The sequence below is a fragment of the Malaya genurostris genome, chromosome 2, assembly GCF_030247185.1.
Source record: "Malaya genurostris strain Urasoe2022 chromosome 2, Malgen_1.1, whole genome shotgun sequence".
Classification (NCBI taxonomy): Eukaryota; Metazoa; Arthropoda; class Insecta; order Diptera; family Culicidae; genus Malaya; species Malaya genurostris.
The window spans coordinates 282,454,039-282,475,643 of record NC_080571.1 but is presented as its reverse complement, the minus strand read 5'-3'; the positions used below and the strand labels follow the sequence as shown (position 1 = coordinate 282,475,643).

General features: G+C 38.3%; 2 protein-coding genes across 2 annotated transcripts; one reads left to right on the top strand and one right to left on the bottom strand.

The window, feature by feature from the left end:
• LOC131429244 (uncharacterized) lies at positions 1-4,558 on the bottom strand. Its single transcript, XM_058593291.1, has 4 exons — positions 3,333-4,558; positions 3,155-3,284; positions 281-3,055; positions 1-48 (listed from the first exon to the last, which is right to left on the bottom strand). The coding sequence occupies exons 1-4, from the start codon at positions 4,556-4,558 to the stop codon at positions 1-3; spliced, it is 4,179 nt and encodes a 1,392-aa protein (XP_058449274.1).
• A 5,162-nt stretch (positions 4,559-9,720) lies between these two features.
• LOC131430323 (leucine carboxyl methyltransferase 1) lies at positions 9,721-12,014 on the top strand. The gene is made up of 5 exons (XM_058595201.1): positions 9,721-10,099; positions 10,185-10,368; positions 10,430-10,781; positions 10,840-11,034; positions 11,103-12,014. Exons 1-5 carry the CDS (start codon positions 9,884-9,886, stop codon positions 11,137-11,139), a joined length of 984 nt encoding a protein of 327 aa, XP_058451184.1. The 5' UTR covers positions 9,721-9,883; the 3' UTR covers positions 11,140-12,014.
• The last annotated feature ends 9,591 nt before the right edge of the window (positions 12,015-21,605 follow it).

Sequence of the window (21,605 nt, the reverse complement as noted above, 5' to 3'; positions counted from 1 at the left end):
TTATACGATCTCCGCGTCGAATTGACTGAAAATTTCTTGCGGGATTTCCTGTAGTCGAAGAATCAACGTGTTGCGAGTTTGAAAGAGGCATTAGGGTATTAGGATCCCGCCAGTTGAAAACTTTCTTTGTTTGTGAGACGTGCCGTTTTATGATTTGTCCGTCTTCGTTGTGGAGGACTAAACTGCCGTTGTTTTCTTTCATCACTTCATATCTTCTAGACGAGAATCTGGGCTGGCCTTTGCTCCGCGTCTGGTGTTGTATGATCACAGTGTCCCCTACTTTCACACGGCATTTTCGTGCTCCTCTTCGATAGTCTTCCCTATGTTTTCCAATCAACTTTGCCTGACGATCCATGCTGTCCAAGGCTTTATCGTCAATTGGAACTCGTTGGTAGTTAATCAACGGCAATCCACGTTTGATTTTCCTTCCTGACATAATTTCCTCGGGTGGTAATTTGGTAATGCTGTGGGCCCCAGCATTATATGCGTGTATTGCTTGTCGTAATTCATCAATGTAGCTCGTTTTGTCGCATACGGCAGCATTCATTGCTTTGTTGACTATTTTCATTGCGCTTTCCACAAGTCCATTCTGTTGAGGAAACAAGGGCGTGGAAAACAGTGCTGTTATACCTCGCTCTGCACAATATTCCCTATAATCTGTACCATTGAACGGAGGCCCGTTGTCGGGTTTAATATTCTTTGGATATCCCTCCTTATCAAAAATCTCTTCTAAGACCTTTCTGGTTGATTCGAAACTCGTGGACTTTACGGGGCGAGCAATCAGATATCGTGATCTGTAATCTATTGCGACAAGAATTGAGATACCTCCAAATATCACATAAGGACCGTTAAAATCGATCGCGATTGTCTCCCACACAACTTTTGGAGCGAACATCCGTTGCATCGGGGTGGGTCTCTCTGGTTTTCCGTTTATAGCACACGTTTCACATGATTCTACCCATTTTTGAACCATTTTCGCTACACCTGGCCACCAAACGCGTTGTCTGATTATACTCTTCATTTTCGCAATCGACGGATGCCCTTCATGCGATATTTCGAGAGCTTTGTTCTGCAGCGTAGTTGGAATGACTGCACATCCCGTTTTCATTATAATACCATCCCGGATAGATAGGTCTTCCCTCACCTTTTTGTACCTTTCATCTACATCAGACCATTGCCCTGTTTCTAGAGCGATTATTACGCGTTGTAGTGTTTCATCCTTTAGCGTAGCGCTCGCGATCTCTTGTTCAGTCAGAATGTTTACAGCGTTGGCTTCGAGCGCCGCTATTTCCCATGGACTGATGTCATCATTGAACGGTTCGTCTTCCCCATCATATAGCCTAGAAGATGGGTCGGCTATGTTGTCTCTGCCGCGCACATATTCAATTTCGTAACTGTATGGACTTAATCTGAGTGCCCAGCCGTCCGCACGAGTCAGAGCCCGCTTTGATTCTTCTCTTGATCTGTTGAAAATAAAAGTTACTCCTTGAGCATCTGTACGTAGAGTAAACTGTCTTCCCAGAAGGAAGTATGAAAAGTGTTCCACTCCCCATACTGCACTTAGCGCTTCCCGCTGATTCTGAGCATATTTTCGCTCAGTTGCTGTTAGTGCTTTTGAAGCAAAACTGATGATTCTCGGTTTACAATCGCTATCTTCCTGAACTAAAACAGCTCCCAGTGCATTCGGGGAAGCATCGGTATATAGGATTGTTTTATCAGTATCCGAAAAGAATCCGAGAGCGATCGTGCTATAAATTATGCGATTTTTGATCTTCTGAAATGCGCTTTTTTGTTCATTTCCCCAATTCCATGTCTTTTTTACTGTAGCTTCCCAGAGTGGTTGAGACAAGTCTGCAAAGTTTTTAATATATGGACTAATAAAAGACGCCAAACCGAGAAAACTACGAAGTTCTGAAATAGTTGAGGGCTCTCGAAAATTGCGTACACTTTTGATTTTCTCTTCATCAATATGAAAACCTTCACCATCTAGTTGGTGTCCAAGGAACTTTATACGCTCTTTATCGAACTCGCATTTATTGTTGTTGAGTGTTAAATTATTGATTCGCAAAATTTCCAGCACTTTTCTAACAGTTATCCTTAATTCTTCTAAGGATTTAGTGAAAACGAGGATATCGTCTATGTACACAATCACGTTTTCCATGCCTATGAACAAGCGAGTCATTTCCCGTTGAAAGATTTCTGGAGCGCAATTAACTCCGAACATTAGCCGAGTGAAACGATACATGCCGTTTTCAGCGAGGAACGTTGTCAATTCGCGCGATTCTTCGTCAAGTTCTAAATGGTATAACGCATTGCTAAGGTCTAGCTTGGAAAAGAATTTAGACCCATGCAGCTTTATACGCATTTCTTCTATTAATGGTAATCGAAAGTACTCTCTGTTTATAGCTTTGTTTGGAGCACGCATGTTTACGACAAGCCTAAAATCTGATTTACCTTTAGCTACGGCTGACATACCACTAATCCAGCTAGGTGCAGCCGTAACCTTTTCGATTATTCCTTGTTTTTCCATGTCACGTAACCTTTGTCGTGCTGCCTCCCGGAACGCTGCCGGAACATTATAGTATGCATTCTTGGTTGGAGTGATCGATTGGTTTACATTGAATTTAACTGATACACCCGGCATTTTCGGGAAAATGTGGTCAAGTGTTTTAACGCTGTTCACACTCATTCCCACCTGTAACAATTTCAAGTCACTAGCAGTGGATCTACCTAAAAGTGATCTTATGCCGTTCGGGACAACGTAAAACAATGCGATAACTGAAGGTTTTTCGGCACCTAATACCTCAACATTCGCTTTGAATATGCATTCGATTGGCATTGGTTGAGTAGAAGCGTAAGCATGTAGATGTTTTTGAGATTGTTGAATAATTTCGAGTTCTGTTGAATCTGCCTTGAGCTCACGTTTTAGATTCAACCAATCTTTGCCACCGATGACATTTACATCAGCCCCCGAATCGATGAGAAAGCGAATGGGTTTACAGGATGCGACACTACAATCGATTAATGCCTCGTCCAAACTCATAGCGTTTATATTCTAAAAGGGATTACGAAGGTAACATGAGAATACAAGAATATGTTGGAAGCGTGTATTTGACATTCGAATTTCACTTTAAATCAAAACAGATTACTTTACCTGCTTTGAGTCGACGCTAATTTCATCGCCAGAAGGTTCACCACATAGCTCCCTCTGCTCAACCGGTCGAAGGCGTTTTGATCGACATGTTACCGAAAAATGTCCTTGTTGGCCGCAGGCATTACATTTTCTAGATAGAGCGGGGCATTCAAGGTTCTTATGAAATACATTGTTGCACCTTGGGCACCGTGATCGTCGACCACGTGTTTGAGTGTTGAGATGCAGGCCACTAGGTTGCTTGAAGTAACTGTTTCCACGATCGATGTAACTAGATCGATGATCTTGCGTATAGTTTTGATTCATTCGGCGATACTTGCATTGGCTGTTGTCAATCCACTGGTTGCTTCGTTTGTTATATCCATGGTTTCGACCAATTTCGAAAACATTCGGGTCTATTGGTTGCTGAGTTATTTCCGATTCGTAAGCCTCATATCGAGTGGATGACTGCACTATGAAGTTGGTGTCGTGTCCATATGTGCGTGCCGCTTTTACCAACTCTTTGTTTTTCAGACCATCAAGCAATTGTGCCCGAACAAACCGATTTTGGTCACAAACACTATAACCACAAAGTTTCACATTTCTAACTAACCGAGCATGAAACGCAACCGTAGACTCGCCTTTCTCCTGTTTCATACTGAGAAATGCCCGGTGTTCAGCAGCCGTGTCTGTCATTGAGCGTAAGTGGTTCTCTATATTTTCTACAAATGTTCTGTAGCAATTTGTGTCTATTAAAGCGGGCCGCAGGTTAGCAGCCTTTACAATTGCTTGTAGCTCTTGACCGAGGGAGAGATATAGTAACTTTGATCTATATACAGGATCGTTTGCATTGTACAATGACATCGCTACCTCAAAGTTTTCAATGAACTCGAACCATTCAGCCAACATTTGATTGGGACGAATTCCGCTTGGGAAGCGATTGATATGTTCCAAACGAACGTTTGGGTATGAGTTTTGAGGCTTAGATGTTTCACCGCTGAAATCCCAACTATGCTCAGTTTGACGATTAGTCGGCATGTTAGACTCACAATGTTTGAATGCTTTAGTAAGTTCAGCCAATATTTTTTCTATTTGTTGCATGCGGTCGCTATCACCTTTTTGGGTGTTAGTGTTCGTGTTGGTTTGTGGATCCGATTCTCCGTCAGTAGTACGAGCAATCACTGGGTCGTTGATTTCGTCTCTAGAAAGTCTGCTGTCTTCACTGTCTTGCTGACCAGCACAATCGCTATCGATAACGGGGCATTGACTATGATCGCTGTATGTTTCAGAACAGTCGCTGCGCGAGTCACAATTTTCACTGTTGCTTTCTGCAATACTGTTATGGCTAGCTTCTTGTTCAAGTTCTTCATCACTCGAATAAGCTACAAAATCTTTCCTTATACGAACGTATTTCCCATCGCTATCCATTGTTTGAAAATGAACTTGTCAGAATAGACCTAGTAATTAATTTTTCTACCTGTAATTATAAATAAATGTGGACACGTAACTAGTTTGTTTAAGAAACAAGGTTTTGTATGCTGAAAATAGCTGCGTAAAGGAGAAATGATATTTCAGATGCAGTGTTTAAAATAACCTATAGCAGAACTTTTTTTTGCGAGCATATTACTTGTTTTTTTTTTTTTTTTAGTATAACCGGCATTAGGCAAACATTTTGCGTTAGTGAGAGGGCAGCGTTTCTTACATACAAGTAATTTAATTTCTATTTTACTATCGTCTAAGTATCAAATACTTTTCGTTTTCCTGGCGATCATTTTGTTTTGAATAACCAAGCGAAACTATTTTGAATTATCAAACAATATGCGGTTGTCCCGACTCGCACAAGCGGCATGTAAAGCAGACATGTAATTGATGCATAATTTAGTTGACTAAATGCGGTCGTCCCGAACCGCCAATTTAGGCTTTTTTTAACGCCATTTAACTTTTAACTATACTACTGGCGTTTCACAGGTAATGTGAAAAAATAGAAACGGACGTCCCGATCCGCCTCGCTAGACTGGTAGCAATTTGATTTTGCGGTATCACTTAGCTTTATATTTTGCAATCATGCGATTATATTCGTTGCTTCAATTCCCACACTTTCACTGCTCTATTAACAGTTTTTTTTTTAATAACTGGCAGGATCGCCAATGTGCAAAACCGAGTTTATCTCGGTTTGTAGATGAAACCTCCATTTTGTGTCCTGTTTGAGTTCTGGACCCGATGAAGCTTCTTACCTGTTATGCGGTCTGGGGCGCGAAGTGAACTAAGCTCGACGGATTCTTGTTCCTCCAAAAATGGCGCTTTTGGCAGTGCTGCCGAACGCTACGCTCACAACCGAAGTTGGGTTAAGCTCCCAGTACACTGGCGTTGAAGCATGCCACACAGTTTGATTGATATTTATGGAGAAATCGTAACATGAAATACCAAATTCGAAGAAATGAGGTTGGGTACTGTTTTCATATCTGGGATATTCTTTGTTTTTTGGGTTGGATTTTGAGATTAATTGATAAATTATGATCAAAAGTTTTATGACTAGTCTATTTACTAATGTTCTATCATCTAAATCAAATCTGTATGTGAACTGAATATTTCAAATTTCATCCGAGATTGTCAAGAGTATAGGACAATTTGAAATCATATGTTTGATGACAAGACGTGAATAATCGTTTTTCTTACCCATATTTGTAAGGTTTTGCCATCTGCATTCTTTCAAACTCAAGTAAATTGAAAAATTCGTCAAAAAATTTTCTAAATACATGGAATATGTCAAAACAATCACCATAACGCTATCTCGTGGTGACCACGCTGATTGGATTGTTCAATTGTATAGGTGCGCAGTGCTGCTAATTTGGCGCGCACGAATTTGATATTTCCTTCCTCTACTTCTATGTACGAGATTCGATGAGGGCACCATGCTCACAAAAAAGGATGTTGCCAATGATTTGTTCGGGAAATGTGAGAGCTGGATATCTTGTTAATATGATGTCTTTGCTGCGTTGAGCAGTTGTAAAAAGATAGAAAAAAACAGAAAAGAAACAAATACTACGTTGACAGCTTCTTATGTCAAAATAATGCTCTTCCAGATCTCGGCTAAACTTATCTAATCCCATTCTAATCCAGCTAGATCCCTGCTAAACCTTTTTACTCCCGGTAAAACTTGTTTGAGTTCAGACAAAGTTTAGAGTGATTAGCCCCTTGTGTTTTTTCGATAATCCTTATATTGTCCGACAATTGCGGTAATGCTAAATGTCAAACATATAATAAAAGTGTCGAATAAAATGGCTGCAAGAATCTCTATGGGAGTGATTGAATCTGGTTTTCTATCACATATCTTAGAAAGTCTACACAGCAAGTATATTCATTAAATTATCGGTGCCTTTTCCAAACAGCGTACCAACAAGTGATTCTTTTTGTTTATTTTCACCCCTCACCTTGCATAATACATGGAGTCAATGCACTGAACAGAGATCTCTCTCTAATGGTTTCAACATAAGGGGCTGTCCATAAAAGACGTCACGCCGCTAGGGGGAGGGGGGTGTTTCATAAAACGTGACCTTTTGCGACAGGGGGAAGGGGGGGGGGGGGGTTTGGAATGTGACGTCCAATATCTTCAATGAGCGCATTTTTGAAATACCTAATTATATTACTGCTTTGTCCTATTTTCTGAAAAAAAAACCCCACAATAAACGTTTACATTCTATAGAAAAACGTGTATTTGTTGATGTAAAAGCTTCTTCTTGTAAATTCGGAAATGAATGATGCAGGAAATCATTTCTGTTGTGATCAGCAAAAGTGCACGGAGGAGCGAGTAAATTAGCGAAATTAATAAATTTTGCCTAATATGAGTAAAAAAGATGCCTTCAAACGGTTTAACTTAAGTTATGCACTACACCAAGGAAATATTATTCTTTACCTAAAACAATAATATATCTGTGTACCCCTAGAAGGAATAAAACAGATGATTCAAATGTTTCATCAATTCCAACCAAATACTTTTGTTATTTTTATAATAAATATTATTAAATAATTCCGATGATTTTGTAGTTTTTGGGATATTTTTTTATCTAATGACAGCATGTAATAAATCGATTTTTCCCTAATGTTTGTATGGTTTGTCATACATATTGAGAATGAATTGAGATGAATTTTATTTATTTTTAATTCGTGACATGTGACATAGGGGGGGTGGAGGGTCTTTGCTTCTGTGACAATTTGTGACAAAGGGGGGATGGGGAGTCAAAAATCGTCAAAAAAATTGTGACGTCTTTTATGGACAGCCCCTAATAGACTTTTTCTCTTTCAGATGTGATTTTTGCTTCCGATAATCGATAAAAAAGCTCACTAACCTGAATTTTGTATTGATAAACTTAACACAATGTTGAAGAATTTCTCTTCTAAAGTTGTTCATTCGGTAGAGTAATATATATTTACAATTTGTGTTTAGCCTATATAATCAAAAACTCGTAAAAAATAATTTGGCTTAAACAGAATACAAAGTATTCTGAACAGTCTGTTTTAAAGGAATTATTCATACTCACCCAACGCAACAAAACAAACTTTGAAGCAATTCCTTGTACAGCTTTTAAACAGCGAGAAAATATTCTCAGTACTTGTTCTGTATGTTCAAGTTGCTAAAAAGTGTCACGCGTACTTTAAGCTCTAATAAAGTGGATATTTTTCAGGTACTGTGGAACTTTTGGTTGCTTGGAGAGACGACGCATAAATTTTAATTTGATATTGATCTTTCCAATTTCAACATTCTTCACAGAATATGTAATAGAAAATAGCAGTCTCAATCCATTATGGTAACCATCTTGAACTCTCTTAGTTTGTCCTTGGCGCTTCTACAGCAAAATCAATGAAAACATTGATTCAATCACAAATTTTCTAATTTGTTAAATTCACGCTCATAATGACCAATATTATTCATCTAACTTCATTAAACGCAATCCAACAACTGGTGAACGATATCAAAACTTTGCATTTCGCTATTAATTCATTCAGCAAGCAATAATTTTGATACCCAATTAAGCACGTGGCTCAAAGTTAGGAATCACATGGATCAAGTATGCATGTGAAACATTCACACCAAACAACTCGTTACGCGCCAAAAATTTTTTTCAACGATCTAGTATTCTTTTCTTCGTTGGTCAAACATTTATGCAACTCTTTATGCGCCAAACACCTATCGTAGAACTAGTAAGCGCCGGAGATTTTTCTCAGTGGAAATTTCCATTGTCCGTACAAAACAAGTTTATGAATTTTTTCCACTTTTCCGGCAAATTTTCTTAATTTTTTTATGTACGAACCCGGCGGGGGTAGAAACTGATCAAGCAAAAAAAAAAAGAACCATGTAAATCCGTAAATCCATTCTTAAGTGATGCGATTAACAAATATGACATCTGCATTTTAATATGTAAAATATGTGATCAAATATATTTTAATAAACTATATTCAACACATTATTTAGAGCTCAATATCTAAATGATGACATTTGAATTTCAAATCCCTTTGCACCTAATATGAAAATTTATTTAACTGACATATCCTCAGTTCATATACATTTCTATGACAATTCGAATGTACCTCGTAGGATATTGGACAGTTCTTAGTTGGCCGATGAAATCGGGCTCTTGAAATTCGACCGATTAGTTTTGCTACTAAGTTTTGAAACACATTCTAATGTGTTTTGTAGGCATATTAATCGACCTATTAAGTCGTACCATCTTGACCAATTTGTACAAGACTAAGTCTGTTTACTAAACCGGCTGTTGCATCGGTCAACGCTAATGTTAAACTCCCATAAGTGTCAAACTAATTGAATTCTAAATGTTAAACATTTTAATTTAGCTGCTGTTTGGTGGGTGGAACTTAAATGTATTACCAATAAAACTTAATATGATTTCATTTGAATAAGATTTGAAGAGACTTACGATGACATTTGAAGTGTCTGCCGAGACGAATGCGGCGAAATTAAGTGTAAAACACTTCTGTTCAAGGTGTCGATTTTTTTCAGTGTACGTTACATCAATTACCTCCAGAGATGCCAGGTCTGCCGATTTGTTTTTTCTTTTTGCTCGCCAAGTCAGTTTTGCGTGTCATACTTTTGAGAGAAATTGCTGCCAGCAAGACATACTTGCTGACTGCAGATTTTTTTTTCAGATTTACAGACCCTGTCTGCAGATATTTGAAATTTTTACCTGGCATCTCTGGTTACCTCCCTTATGCCGGTAAGATGAACATTCGTTACACTGCAGTTATCATTTTTTATTAGGTTCACGAGTAGAATTGCCCTGTTATTTTCTTCAAAAATCCGTCTCTGACTCAAAAATTTATCTGGATTTGTCTGTGTCTAACTATGTACAAGGAAATTTTGACAAAGGTTCATTTTCAGTGAACAAAAATGAGGTCTCACCACATCTAGAGGCCAAAAGCGTAAAGACCTGGTGAGATCTGACAAAACCTGGTGAAATTTGGAAAATCTGGGAAAAGTTCTGGTTGGAGTGTCTGTCGAAGCGAGAAAAATCTAACAATGGCCAGATAAATCTGGTATTTTGGCAACGCTGTTCACGAGTTCACTTGTGTAACTGTCAAATAATCAAAACAAAAAAAATCCGAAACCGAAGGTCGCACTTTTGTTAGTGAAAATTTCGCGAAAGTACATCAGGAAAGTGTACCCTCTTCACATAGTCGGTTTTCTCCTATTCTTCTGAGTTCCGCCGGTCGTTTACAGCTACAGAACTTGCCAGTGGAATGGAGCCGCAAGTGTTTCATCCGTGCGATGAAGCGGTCATATCGACCAACGACGATGCTAGCAACTGCAAACGATCCGCTGTTAAAATGGGCTACTGGAAGGACGACTATCTAGGATATTTTGTGCGCAGCCCGGATCGAAAAGCTCCCGAGATCAATCGAGGCTACTTTGCCCGGGTCAAGGGTATTGAGATGTGCATCGAAAAGTTTTTCAAGGTAAATGCCGGTGGTGCGGAAGACCCGTACTGAAAATATGTGACATATGTGCCGATTCAACCGTAAAGCGTTTGTGCTTTCACAGAAAACCGGTGACAAGTGCCAAATTATCAATCTTGGTTGTGGTTTCGATACCTTGTACTGGAGACTGCGTGAATCGGGCCACATGATAACCAACTTCGTGGAGCTAGACTTCCCTGCGGTGACATCACGTAAATGCTATCAAATCAAGCGAAATAAAAATCTGCTAGAGAAAATTCACGTCGAAGGTATTTTGCACTTTTTAATGGGTAGGATCAAAACTGAAAAATAACCTGTCTATTGTTTCAGACGGTGAAGTTCGCCTGAGTCCGACTGATCTACACTCTAGCAACTACCACATCGTTGGGGTCGATCTGCGAAATATTGACGAACTGGCTATCAAAATGCAGCAATCTGAAGTGGACTTCAGTATCCCGACGATTTTCCTAGCTGAATGTGTGCTGGTTTACATTGAACCACAGAACAGTAGCAATCTGCTGAAGTGGTTTGCCGCCAACTTCCAGTCGGCGGTGTTTGTCAACTACGAACAGGTCAATATGAACGATCGCTTTGGGGATGTCATGCTGAATAATTTAAGACAGCGAGGCTGCAGTTTGGCCGGGGTCGAGTCTTGTCTTTCGTTGGAAACACAGATTTCCAGGTTTGCATGAATTGAGAAATTATTGTTTACAAAAATTCATTCTCTAACTGTCGGGTAGATTCTTGAACTGTAATTGGCATGGCGCACGGGCATGGGATATGGTGCAAATCTATAACAGCATCCCGCCCGCAGAACGTGCCCGGATCGAACGAATCGAAATGCTAGACGAGGCCGAACTGCTGATGCAACTGTTCCAGCATTACTGCATCTCGGTGGGTTGGATCGGAGACCTCTTTCAGGATATTGAAATCACGTGAGTGTTTCGGATTGTTTTTTTTCTTTCACTGTTAACCGTCGTTAATTGAACAATCATTTTTTCAGTGTTGAAAAACGACTATCGTCGTTGAATATTGACTAATCGGGCAGCGGAAGCGTGTTCGGAAATCGAATGGCAGAGATTATACTTATTTATTTCATTCTAGAATCCTTTGATTAGCACCGTTTTGTTATTTTCTATTTTATAATCAAGAGAAGTGTGGATAAAAAGTCACCATTATTGTCATTAGTAATAAATTCCGCACGTTAAACAACGATTTTTTGAGTTCTTGAAAAAGTATATACGGCGCAAAAGTTCTGTTTTGTTTTACTATAATCGGATATTAAAAGTGTTAGTTTTGCTTGTTTTTTTTTCAAAAACTGAATCACTAATTAACAGCTGAGTTCCACCAAGAACCCAAAGCTGCCGAATAGTACGAAGGCCTTACTGAAGGCGTCGTTCCGAGAAATGAAATTTAAAATGTTCACATGACATGTTTCAACTATTTATCAGTGTAGTGTGATGTTTTACAACAAATAACCTAAACGTATTCAAAATGTGCAGCGATCGAGAATCAGAATGTAATCAACCTTAAAGGAAAACCTTAGTCAAACGCTCCCAACCTCGACCTCTCCTGGGATTGTCTAGTTGTAGATAGATTTTAACGAATTGTTCCATTTACACAACCAAATGTTATGTACGAAAGCAAAAAAGCATTTGCATTCTGTAGCTGGTCGCATTATTCCTTAGTCATTCACACAAACAAATGATAGTGTTCCCTCGATTTTCAGTTCACAAGACTGCGACAGTTTCAATCGTTTCGAATATGTATTTAGATACAGTCATTGTAGAAAAGCTAGATATCGTTTAGAATTTTACCTTAATCGGAACAAGTGTCATCTCAGGTGTATCATTCTACCGAAATTCAGTTTATCCCCAGTTTCTATACTCATTAATAAACACGAGAAAAATGTGAATCCGTGCCTCGTTGGTTCTTCACTGCCCAAATATCACATCCTGTCTCATTTCATTGTGTTAATTTTTCTATAATCTGTTCCTTTACTGTTCATCCCAGCCGGTATTAAGACGCAAGGATTCAGTTCAAAGTAGCCACAATTTATGAGCTTGCTAGGTATTTGCAGCTGCGGACAAAAACCCATTGTTTTCTTGATGAACAAGACTTTATTTGGATGTGCAAGTAGAAGTACGTGAAAAAGCGTGTTCTTTCGAAAATGAAAGCTCACAATGGGTCTGTAAAGTTTCAACCTGATTTAGGGAACTGTCACAACAGCGGAGAAGTGCTAAAGTAGTGGAATTGAGACAACGGAATAGATTCTGACATTAATCCATCCAACTGCCCTCAATTCTAATTTAAAAACCAGAAGTTAAAGAAAGGGGATTGTCCAAAATATGATGAGTGACGGGAAAGATCAAAATTTCATCAAAATCAAATCGGTTTTTGGCATGAAAAATGCCTTACTCTTCATTATATACGGCCGGGTGTCGATTAAAAAATGAAAAACTAGCTGCGTAACCATTGCTGAAAAAAACCGACTTTCTAACGGAGTCTTTACCCGTGATAGTAAAATGTTTTTAGGTATGATTTTCAAAAATTTTCTCACCGCTCAATTTTTTCGAAGATGGTACCCACATTATCGAAATGACGGAATGCGTAATGAATTCTTACTCGACTGCATGATTTTTCAGTACTCGATCGGTTTAGTGCTAGAATTTTCGCCTGAGTTGGCTGCTCGATCAACCTGATTGACAGTGACATTATAAATGTCATTGAATATTCGCTCGTTTTATGAATGTGTTAGTGTAAAATTTAGGCGACTTAAGCCATTTCATTACACTCCAGCTAGAGGAATAGATGATGCTGACTAAGGTAGGCCGTTTTGTTAATTTCCAGCGAATTTCAACAGTTTATGTTGGAATTCTAAATAGAACTGGTTATTTACTAGTTCTGTATATCCGAAAAACATGAAGATTTCAATGTGTATAATCAGTTATGTAATGTTTTCATTTAAAAATAAACAAAGTCAGCACGAAAACGTGCAAAATCGGGAAAGAAGAAGACAAATTGACAATTCAGTCCGCATCTTCTCACTCAATTCCGACTGATTTCCGAATCAACCGGTTGTAGGCGAAATTCATTCGGAATCGGTTGTTGCACTGGAAATGGAATTGATTTGGAATTCATTATGATTTCCACATGAAATTCCGAATGAAAATTTCTCGCCGATTCGGAATTGATTCGGAATCCATTCGGATCTGATAATGTGGGTAGGTTTGAAAGCTACCCGCTTGTGAGGAATTCTGGCAACCGTCAGAAGGCTGGCTGCATTCCGGCAGCTGTCAAAACTGTCCAGGCGAAATTGCGTAATTATCTCGCCGTACGTGTCTTGTTTATTTCCCTCCTCTTTCTTTTTTTCGACTTTATTTGATATTCGTCAATCCCGCATGTACGTACAAAAAACTAATCTTGAGACGAGGTAAATGATATTGAAAAATGGGTATGTTTGGTAGTGAGAAAGCAATGTTATTGGAAATAACATTTTCCATGATTAGTATATATGAAGGGCAATAACTTATTGCCTTTCATATGTATCTTTTATTGAAAAAATAAAACTAAGACGCTTAAAATGTAGAACCGATTCAAACCGGTTCTGCCAATCTTGTATGGAGAGAATCCGACAGAAAAGAACCGTTAATAACCGCTAGGCGAAATTCTCTGCCGGAAACGGTTGTTGCATTGTTGCCAGACTTTTGCAGGAACTCTGGCAGAATTCCGGCAAAAATGGCAAGTGGGTACTATTGAATTCTCGGTTAATTTTTCAAAAGGGCGTATAAACAAGTGACAGTTTCTCTTCGTTTACTTTTTCTTCTGTTAATTACCAAGCGGTTTCCACGTTTATCACTCAACTCTTTGCATGAAATGACACCCGAACCTTTCGACTATCAAACAGAATAGTGATATCAAAGAAAATCTTTTTCATCACATCATAATAATCGAAAGAGAGAGTGATTAAAGAGAAACTGTCACTTGCTTATACGCCCTTTTGAAAAATTAACCGAGAATTGTGAATCAAGTTCTGTTACACTCAAAATAATAATCATATTATAGTTACGTGAAAAGTTATGTGAATATTTTCCACCCTACTTTTCACGTAGGTTTTAATGGACTGGCATTTAAAAGCTGTTTAATGCATAATCCAGTAAAAGTTACGTGTTTCATAGGTAAAATGTAATGTACTGTTCATATCACATTTATCTATCAGTTCATATCAAATTTAGATGCCAGAAAATTACTATTTTTTATATTGGTTGAAGTCGAAAGGGAGATTCCAGATTTTAATATAAATCTGGGAATTGAAAAATGCCATGAAATATAAAACATTTATTTCAGAAAATTGTCATATAATTCCAATGGCTTAGAAAGCAACTAATAACGTCGTGGTATCTCAAATCGACAAGCCTCCAGAAATCGTTTATGTTGTCACTGCCATCCAACCGAAGCCGAAGTCGAGATCCAAGAACTCCCACAACACTACCGATGCAGGTTGAAGTTGCATTACATTTTTCCAGTGTCTCTAGCTTCATACCGACGGCCTGTTTGAAGTATTCGGCAGGAGCGGGTAAACTTCCGGACTCACGCAGGCACTCGGTCCAGTTGAACACATGGAAACTGTCATACTGGAAAGGTCCGGTCGATGGAGTAAAAAATTGTAATTAAATAACTTTTCTCGCAAATATTTACACTACTTACACTTCGAGGGCCACTGCTCGCCATTTTCAAAATCGAGTTTTTCACACTGGAAATTCACGTAGATTGTTTGACGTTTGGTCAATTCACGTAAACTTTATGTGATGAATCTATTCATTTTAGGGGATGTTCGTATAACATTCATTTTCGTCACGTAAAATATTCAATTTGACACTTGAAACCATTTTACGTGATTTTTCAAGTGAATCGAACGTGAATTTTTATTTTAGTGGCACTATTCGCAGAGGGCGGACAACATTTTTCTCATTCGTAAAGCGAACTCCATACGGTTAACACGTTTCAAATAAATTTTACTTTCCTTCTTGATTAAAACTAACGATAGACTTTTGATTCCACTGAAAATCTCTGTCCAAGAAGTTCGAAGATCAAATGACTGTCACTTTCGGTTCTGGAGCTAAAATTGTATAAGCTCAATTTTCTCAGAAATGACTGAACCGATTTAAACAATTCTAGGCTCGTTTGCAAGCATCTATTGAGCCATTACCTAAATAGGTTAATTTATTTTCTCTCGCACGGCTGACGGTTTCAATCGTTGCCGTACACCTCGAATTCCGTTCAGTAGCAGTTCTGCTTCGATCGGCATAGTGAGGCTTCGCGTCATGCATGAAATACACCGGATCGTTCTCCATACTATGAATCTTCGAAAAAAGAGAAATCTTTAAATATTTGCCATTTTACAATTCTTGCCAGTGACTGCTGGCTGCCTGCGAACAAAACACGTTACTTTCGCGCGCTTTCGCGCTGTGTATGGATGCCATTTTCCATCTGCTGCACACCGTGTTCACTTAAGTATATTGAATATCAATTAGCTGTTGATTTCGATCCTCCGGTACTTAGGATACCAATTTAGAACTATCAGCGATAAATTTTTCGGATCTTATTTGAAGCGCTTGTGGTGGTTTGTTAATGGATTTGCCACATTCGACTCATAATCTATCGTGGTCGTCCACTGGGTACATTCAACTTGATTCGAAAGCATTGCTTCAATGCAATACGCTTAAAAATGGATTGATTCGTCACCGGGTTCGCGTGCATACTAGAATCTCCATTTTCGAGCGAAACGGTGGCTCGCAATTGGATACAGGCAGCGATGCCTACCCTACGGGTTTATCCGTAGATCTACGGATCTCTGTCTTTTTTTTACCGATCTACGGATATACCACTTAAAATCTACGGATTTAACATAATTTCTTCAACAAATTATTGACTATGAGCATAAGTAGACTTGAAGTCAAATCTACGGATTTGACTTCTGGGAAAAGTGGCATCACTGTATAGGGAGGATTTACGTCATGCAAGGAAAAGTATCGTTCCCTTCTGTATCTTATGATTTTTTTTAACAAAACAGATTCTATAAATATATGCTCGGTTAAGGTTCAGTAAGTGCCTGCTCGTGAACTAGGCAGGTCGTCTAACCAACTCTGTTTAGATGTACGGATTCGGATGAACTAATTCGTAAAAAATCTACGGAAATTGGTATTTTTAAATGAAAAACTATGAAAATTCTTTACCTGGTGACCGAATAAAGGTCATTCTCTGCTTTACACCGTTGCGGGTTTCCGGGAAAAATTTCAATCTACGGGAATAACACTACATCGGCATCGCTGCGGCTAGCTGATGAGTTCATATTACGTACTTACTAAATTTTACATCCCGTATCTAGAATATGACTAAACGAGTTATAGATTTCCAAGATACTTGATCTTGAGCCGCTGAAATAGAAAAATGGGTGGGTAATATCAGAGACATAATTGGATGATGTAAATACGAATAAAACTATCAGATGTACAACTTTGCTTCCGCCGTTTTCCGATAGGTGGCTGTACCGGCTGAGGCTGGTCAAAATACATAGATGATAATGCCTTCGAAGTGAATGTGTACAGTGCCTAACGAATTGTCATCGCCGTTTCAGTGACAGTTGTTAATGTTTTCGTATTATTCACGCTCGAAAATGTCTGTTTATGTTCCCAATTCTCGCCATTTGCGGGATGTTTTACTTTTCTGTTACAATTCGAAAAAAATGCAGCTGAAGCGCATCGAATGTTCTCAGAAACTTACGGTAATGCTGCTCTGAGTAAAAGAACGTGTCGGGAGTGGTTTCAACGTTTCAAAAATGGTAATTTCGATGTCGAAGACAAACATGGTGATGGAAGAGAAAAAACCTTCAAAGATGAACAACTAGAAGCATTGCTTGATGAGGATTCGTGCCAAACCCAAGAAGAGCTTGCCGAACAGTTGGGAGTGAGTCAGCAAGCCATTTCAAAACGTCTCAAGGCCCTGAACATGATTCAAAAAGAAGGAAACTGGATGCCGTACGAATTGAAACCGAGGGACATCGAGCGCCGTCTATTTGTATGTGAGCAACTGCTTCAAAGACAAAATCGTAAGGGGTTTTTACATCAAATCGTAACCGGTGATGAGAAGTGGAGTCGATACGATAATTCTAAACCCAGAAAATCATGGGGAAATCCCGGGCAAGCTACTTCGTCGAAGGCAAAACCGAATATTCACGTCGACAAGGTTATGATTTGTATTTGGTGGGATCAGCTCGGTGTGATTTAATATGAGCTCTTAAAACCTCTTTAAACTGATGCGCCTTAGTCGCGCGCTAAAAGAAAAGCGGCCACAATATCAAGAGCGACATGACAAAGTCATCCTGCAACACGACAATGCTCGGCCTCACGTCGCAAAAGTGGTCAAAAAGTACCTGGAAACGCTGAAATGGGAAGTCTTGCCTCACCCGCCGTTTTCCCCAGATGTATGACTTCCACCTATTCCGTTTGATGACACACAGCCTGGCAGATCAACATTTTCAATCCTTCGAAGAGTTGGAAAATGGATTGCTTCATGGATAGCGTCAAAAGAGGACTCGAGCCGGGATCCGAAAATTGCCGGAAAGATGGGAGGAAGTTGTCGTTAACAACGGATAATACTTTGAATAATACATCTGTAAGCACTTTTTCGCAAATAAAGCTTTTAATTTTGAGGAAAATAAATCGTCGGAAGCAAAGTTGTTCACCTGATAAACCTTCACACTTCTGAATGTCTAAAATCGTTCTCATAAGTTGATATACTGAGTAAATTGTGCAAGGTTTCATTTCTTTACATCCAGAATTGCAATGGTGCATCTACACTAAAGTACAACGAATTAACAATACACTTTTGTCGTGAATACGACTTACTTTACTATGGGGTGCCTTTTCAAAATTTACCCTCTGAGAGATGTAGAAGCTAGTAAGATTACAGTAATGGTAAGATTTAAAAAAAAATCGGAAATGATAATAAATGAATTAACATACAGTCTGAGTGCGATTTTAATTCTATGTCTTTTGATTTGTCCCTTTCATAATCTGGAAAATAGTTCTTTATTAGTATGAAATATCGCTTATTCCCCTCGTCGATGTACACCGAGCATATATATATATATATATATATATATATATATATATATATATATATATATATATATATATATATATATATATATATATATATATATATATATATATATATATATATATATATATATATATATATATATATATATATATATATATATATATATATATATATATATATATATATATATATATATATATATATATATATATAATACGATTGTTAAACTCAACCAATGAGAGTGCTTCACCTCGAATGCACGCACCTAAGCAGTTTTAAATAGGAGAAACAGACAATTTCTTGCTCATTCTTGACACGAACTTTGAAGGCAACGGATCGAAAAAAAAAAGGAACCAGCAGCAGCAGCAGCAGCATACCATCAAAGAAGAGGCAGTGATATTCGGACGAAGATGATGGCCGATAAGCGGGAACCGGACGAAGCGGACGACGACAATGGCGCAGTTATTCATTAGGTGAGGTTAGTATATAAAAAAATATATGAAGAACGCGCCAAGTGGACTAGCGTTCTGATAGAGGTTACAATGGTAACACATAAAACGAAAATGAATGTTTATTGTCTTAAGTATTCCGGTTGAAATGGACGGAATATTTTGGTGTTCGGTTGGAATAGACGACTCACCACCTGGTAGAAATAAGCAGTGCAGTGTTCGATAGAAATAGACGAATACTCGCTGAAAAAAAAAAAAATAATTATGAAAGAAAGAACAGAAAATGAAATGGATTCAAAAAAAAAAATATAATAAATAATACATATATGGTGATTTCTTATACATTCCAGTGGAAATTGACGGGATATTTATCGATATTTTGGTGTTCGGTTGAAATAGACGATTAACCACCTGCATCTGAAAGAAATAAGCTGTGCAGTGTTCGATGAAAATAAATAAAACTTTTTCTAAAAAAAAAAAAAAAAAAAAAAAAAAAAAAAAAAAAAAAAAAAAAAAAAAAAAAAAAAAAAAAAACCAATTTGTTAACTTGTGTTTGGCCGTAATAAAGACAATGATTTGTTTGCATTTGGCAAATTGATTTATTTGTTTTCTTCTTCCATATTGCGATATTACAGAGAAACAAAGAGTAAACTCAGGAGACAGTTGCGTGTTGCTCTAGAGGAAAATGAAACTTTGCGAGCACGTCTAGCTGAGCTCTAAGGATTAGTCGCGGATCAAACAAAGGATAACACCGGTCAGACACCAGCGAACCTGGAAAATGTTTCGGTCTCGAAAACCGATTCGAGTATTTTGTCATCAATGAATAACTGGACATTAAGCACAATCAATATTCCAGAGTGTACTCCATCAGACGGAGAGACGGAAATTGATAAGCAGGCTTTCGAATATTGGAAGGATATATTCTATGCATCCATTAAATTGGTAAACGCGACAGACGAGTTTGTTTTGTTCGGACTTTTCAAAGTCAAGGCTGGATCAAAAATAAGAGAAATCTTCCAAACAACGGTTTCGGAGCCAGAAATGCCAAGTGAGACTACAAGTCCTTTTTCGAACGCAATGGCACGGCTTGATCAGTATTTCGGTTCTCGTACGTATATCCTTGCACAGAGGGGAAAGCTTATGATAATGACCCAGATTGCTACGGAGAACAGTATTCAATTTGTGAGACGTGTAGGAAGTGCAGCTAAATTGTGCAATTACTCAGAAGATGAAGAAATGGAAGCCGTTGTGAGAGTAATTACAAAAGGAGCCTTGGATGGAAGGGTTAGAGTTTTGGCACACAGGAATTGGGTAAAACAGGGGACAATGAAGGACCTTATTGATTTAGTCAGAGATCGTGAAATGGAAAAGGCCAATGAAGAAGAATTTCAGAGAAGTCATAGCCAGAAGGAAACAAAAACGATTGCTGCATTTACGCAGGGCTCTTATCGATCACCCGAACAGCTACAAAGTAACCACCGGTCCAGTTTCGGAATTAGAGGACAACGCTCAATTCGAAGAAGCCGTGGAATGCCGAATCGTAATTTTCTAAATAATCGCACTCACGGATATGTTGGTAACTGTTGGCGATGTGGTAGCGTTTACCATCAACCAAGTCAGTGTTCAGTGATTCAAAAAGTTTGCTGAAATTGTGGAATTCTTGGGCACATCGCACGAGTATGCTCGGCTCAACCAGGCCAGTCTGGACCGGCTGAAAATCGTAAGCGTGGTAACGATCGTATCGAAAATTGGAATGACTCCAAGATTGCAGTTATTGAAAAGGATACTGAAGATAAAGTTGAGGTACGAGAAGAAAATAATTCCTCGTTTTAAACAAGTTTTTTTCTTATATTTTTCCCATACTCATTTTAAATTGAAGTGAATAAAGTCATTGAATAAATAATATTTGAATTTGACAAGAGCTTTGAATTTTTACAAATAATTATTTAGCCTTAACCCATAAAATGAAATTGCTTACACTACTAGTTACGTCACGATTATGCAAGCACTGTCGTAGTTTTCTTTAATCTAATTCATTTTTACAGGCCATACGGTTCTTCCGTCCAAAGGCTGGAGATATTGATCAAAATATGAATTTCGACAATATTAGTAATCAATCGAATGATTCATTAGTACAAATCGAAAAACCGCGCGATATTCAAAGTATCATTGCTGAAGATAGTGCATATATCAATGCACAAGTAGCGAAAACACCAGTAAGATTTTTTATAGATTCAGGAGCCCAAGTAAACACCGTTACAAATCAGGATTTTCAGAGAATTCTCTCAAATAAGGAAAGCAAAAATAGTATCCTAGTTTTAGAATATTCTTCGGATAAACGACTTAAGGGTTATGCTTCAGACATGGAAATTAATGTGATTGCCAACTTTTCGGCCGAATTATTCGTTTCTGATAACAGACCAGTGATGATTGAAAAGTTTTATGTGATTGACGAAGTGCGCTCACTTTTGGGATTTAATACGGCCGTTAGATACAGTGTTCTTGCTGTAGGATTGGAGGTTCCCATTAATGAGGTTCATACGTGCTCCCATTGGAAATGTGAACTGAATACTGTTTCCTGTTGTCAAGTTCAAAATAGCCCCGAAGAATTTCCAAAATTTAACATACCTCCGATATCACTGAAATACGACAAAAGTATACCGCCATCACGCAATGTCTATACTCAAATTCCAGCCGTCTTTAAAGAACTTACCAATAAGAAATTGAACGATTTGCTAAGTGCCGGCATAATAGAAAAGGTCACCTCCAATATGGATCGATCGTTTTGTTCATCATTGATCGTTGTGCCCAAGGGAAGAAATGATATTCGTCTTGTAACAGATCTTAGAGGCCCTAACCGATGTATTCACAGAACACCTTTTAAGATGCCAACGCTTGAGTCCATTTTGCTGGAGCTCCATGGGGCTCAATGG

Coding starts and splice junctions, on each gene's coding strand:
- LOC131430323 (XM_058595201.1), top strand. CDS start 9,884: ATGGAGCCGCAAGTGTTTCATCCGTGCGATGAAGCGGTCATATCGACC. Junction 10,100..10,184: donor GCATCGAAAAGTTTTTCAAG/GTAAATGCCGGT, acceptor GTGCTTTCACAG/AAAACCGGTGACAAGTGCCA. Junction 10,369..10,429: donor AGAGAAAATTCACGTCGAAG/GTATTTTGCACT, acceptor CTATTGTTTCAG/ACGGTGAAGTTCGCCTGAGT.
- LOC131429244 (XM_058593291.1), bottom strand. CDS start 4,558: ATGGATAGCGATGGGAAATACGTTCGTATAAGGAAAGATTTTGTAGCT. Junction 3,285..3,332: donor CGACGATCACGGTGCCCAAG/GTGCAACAATGT, acceptor CGCTCTATCTAG/AAAATGTAATGCCTGCGGCC. Junction 49..280: donor CACGAAAATGCCGTGTGAAA/GTAGGGGACACT, acceptor CTTCGACTACAG/GAAATCCCGCAAGAAATTTT.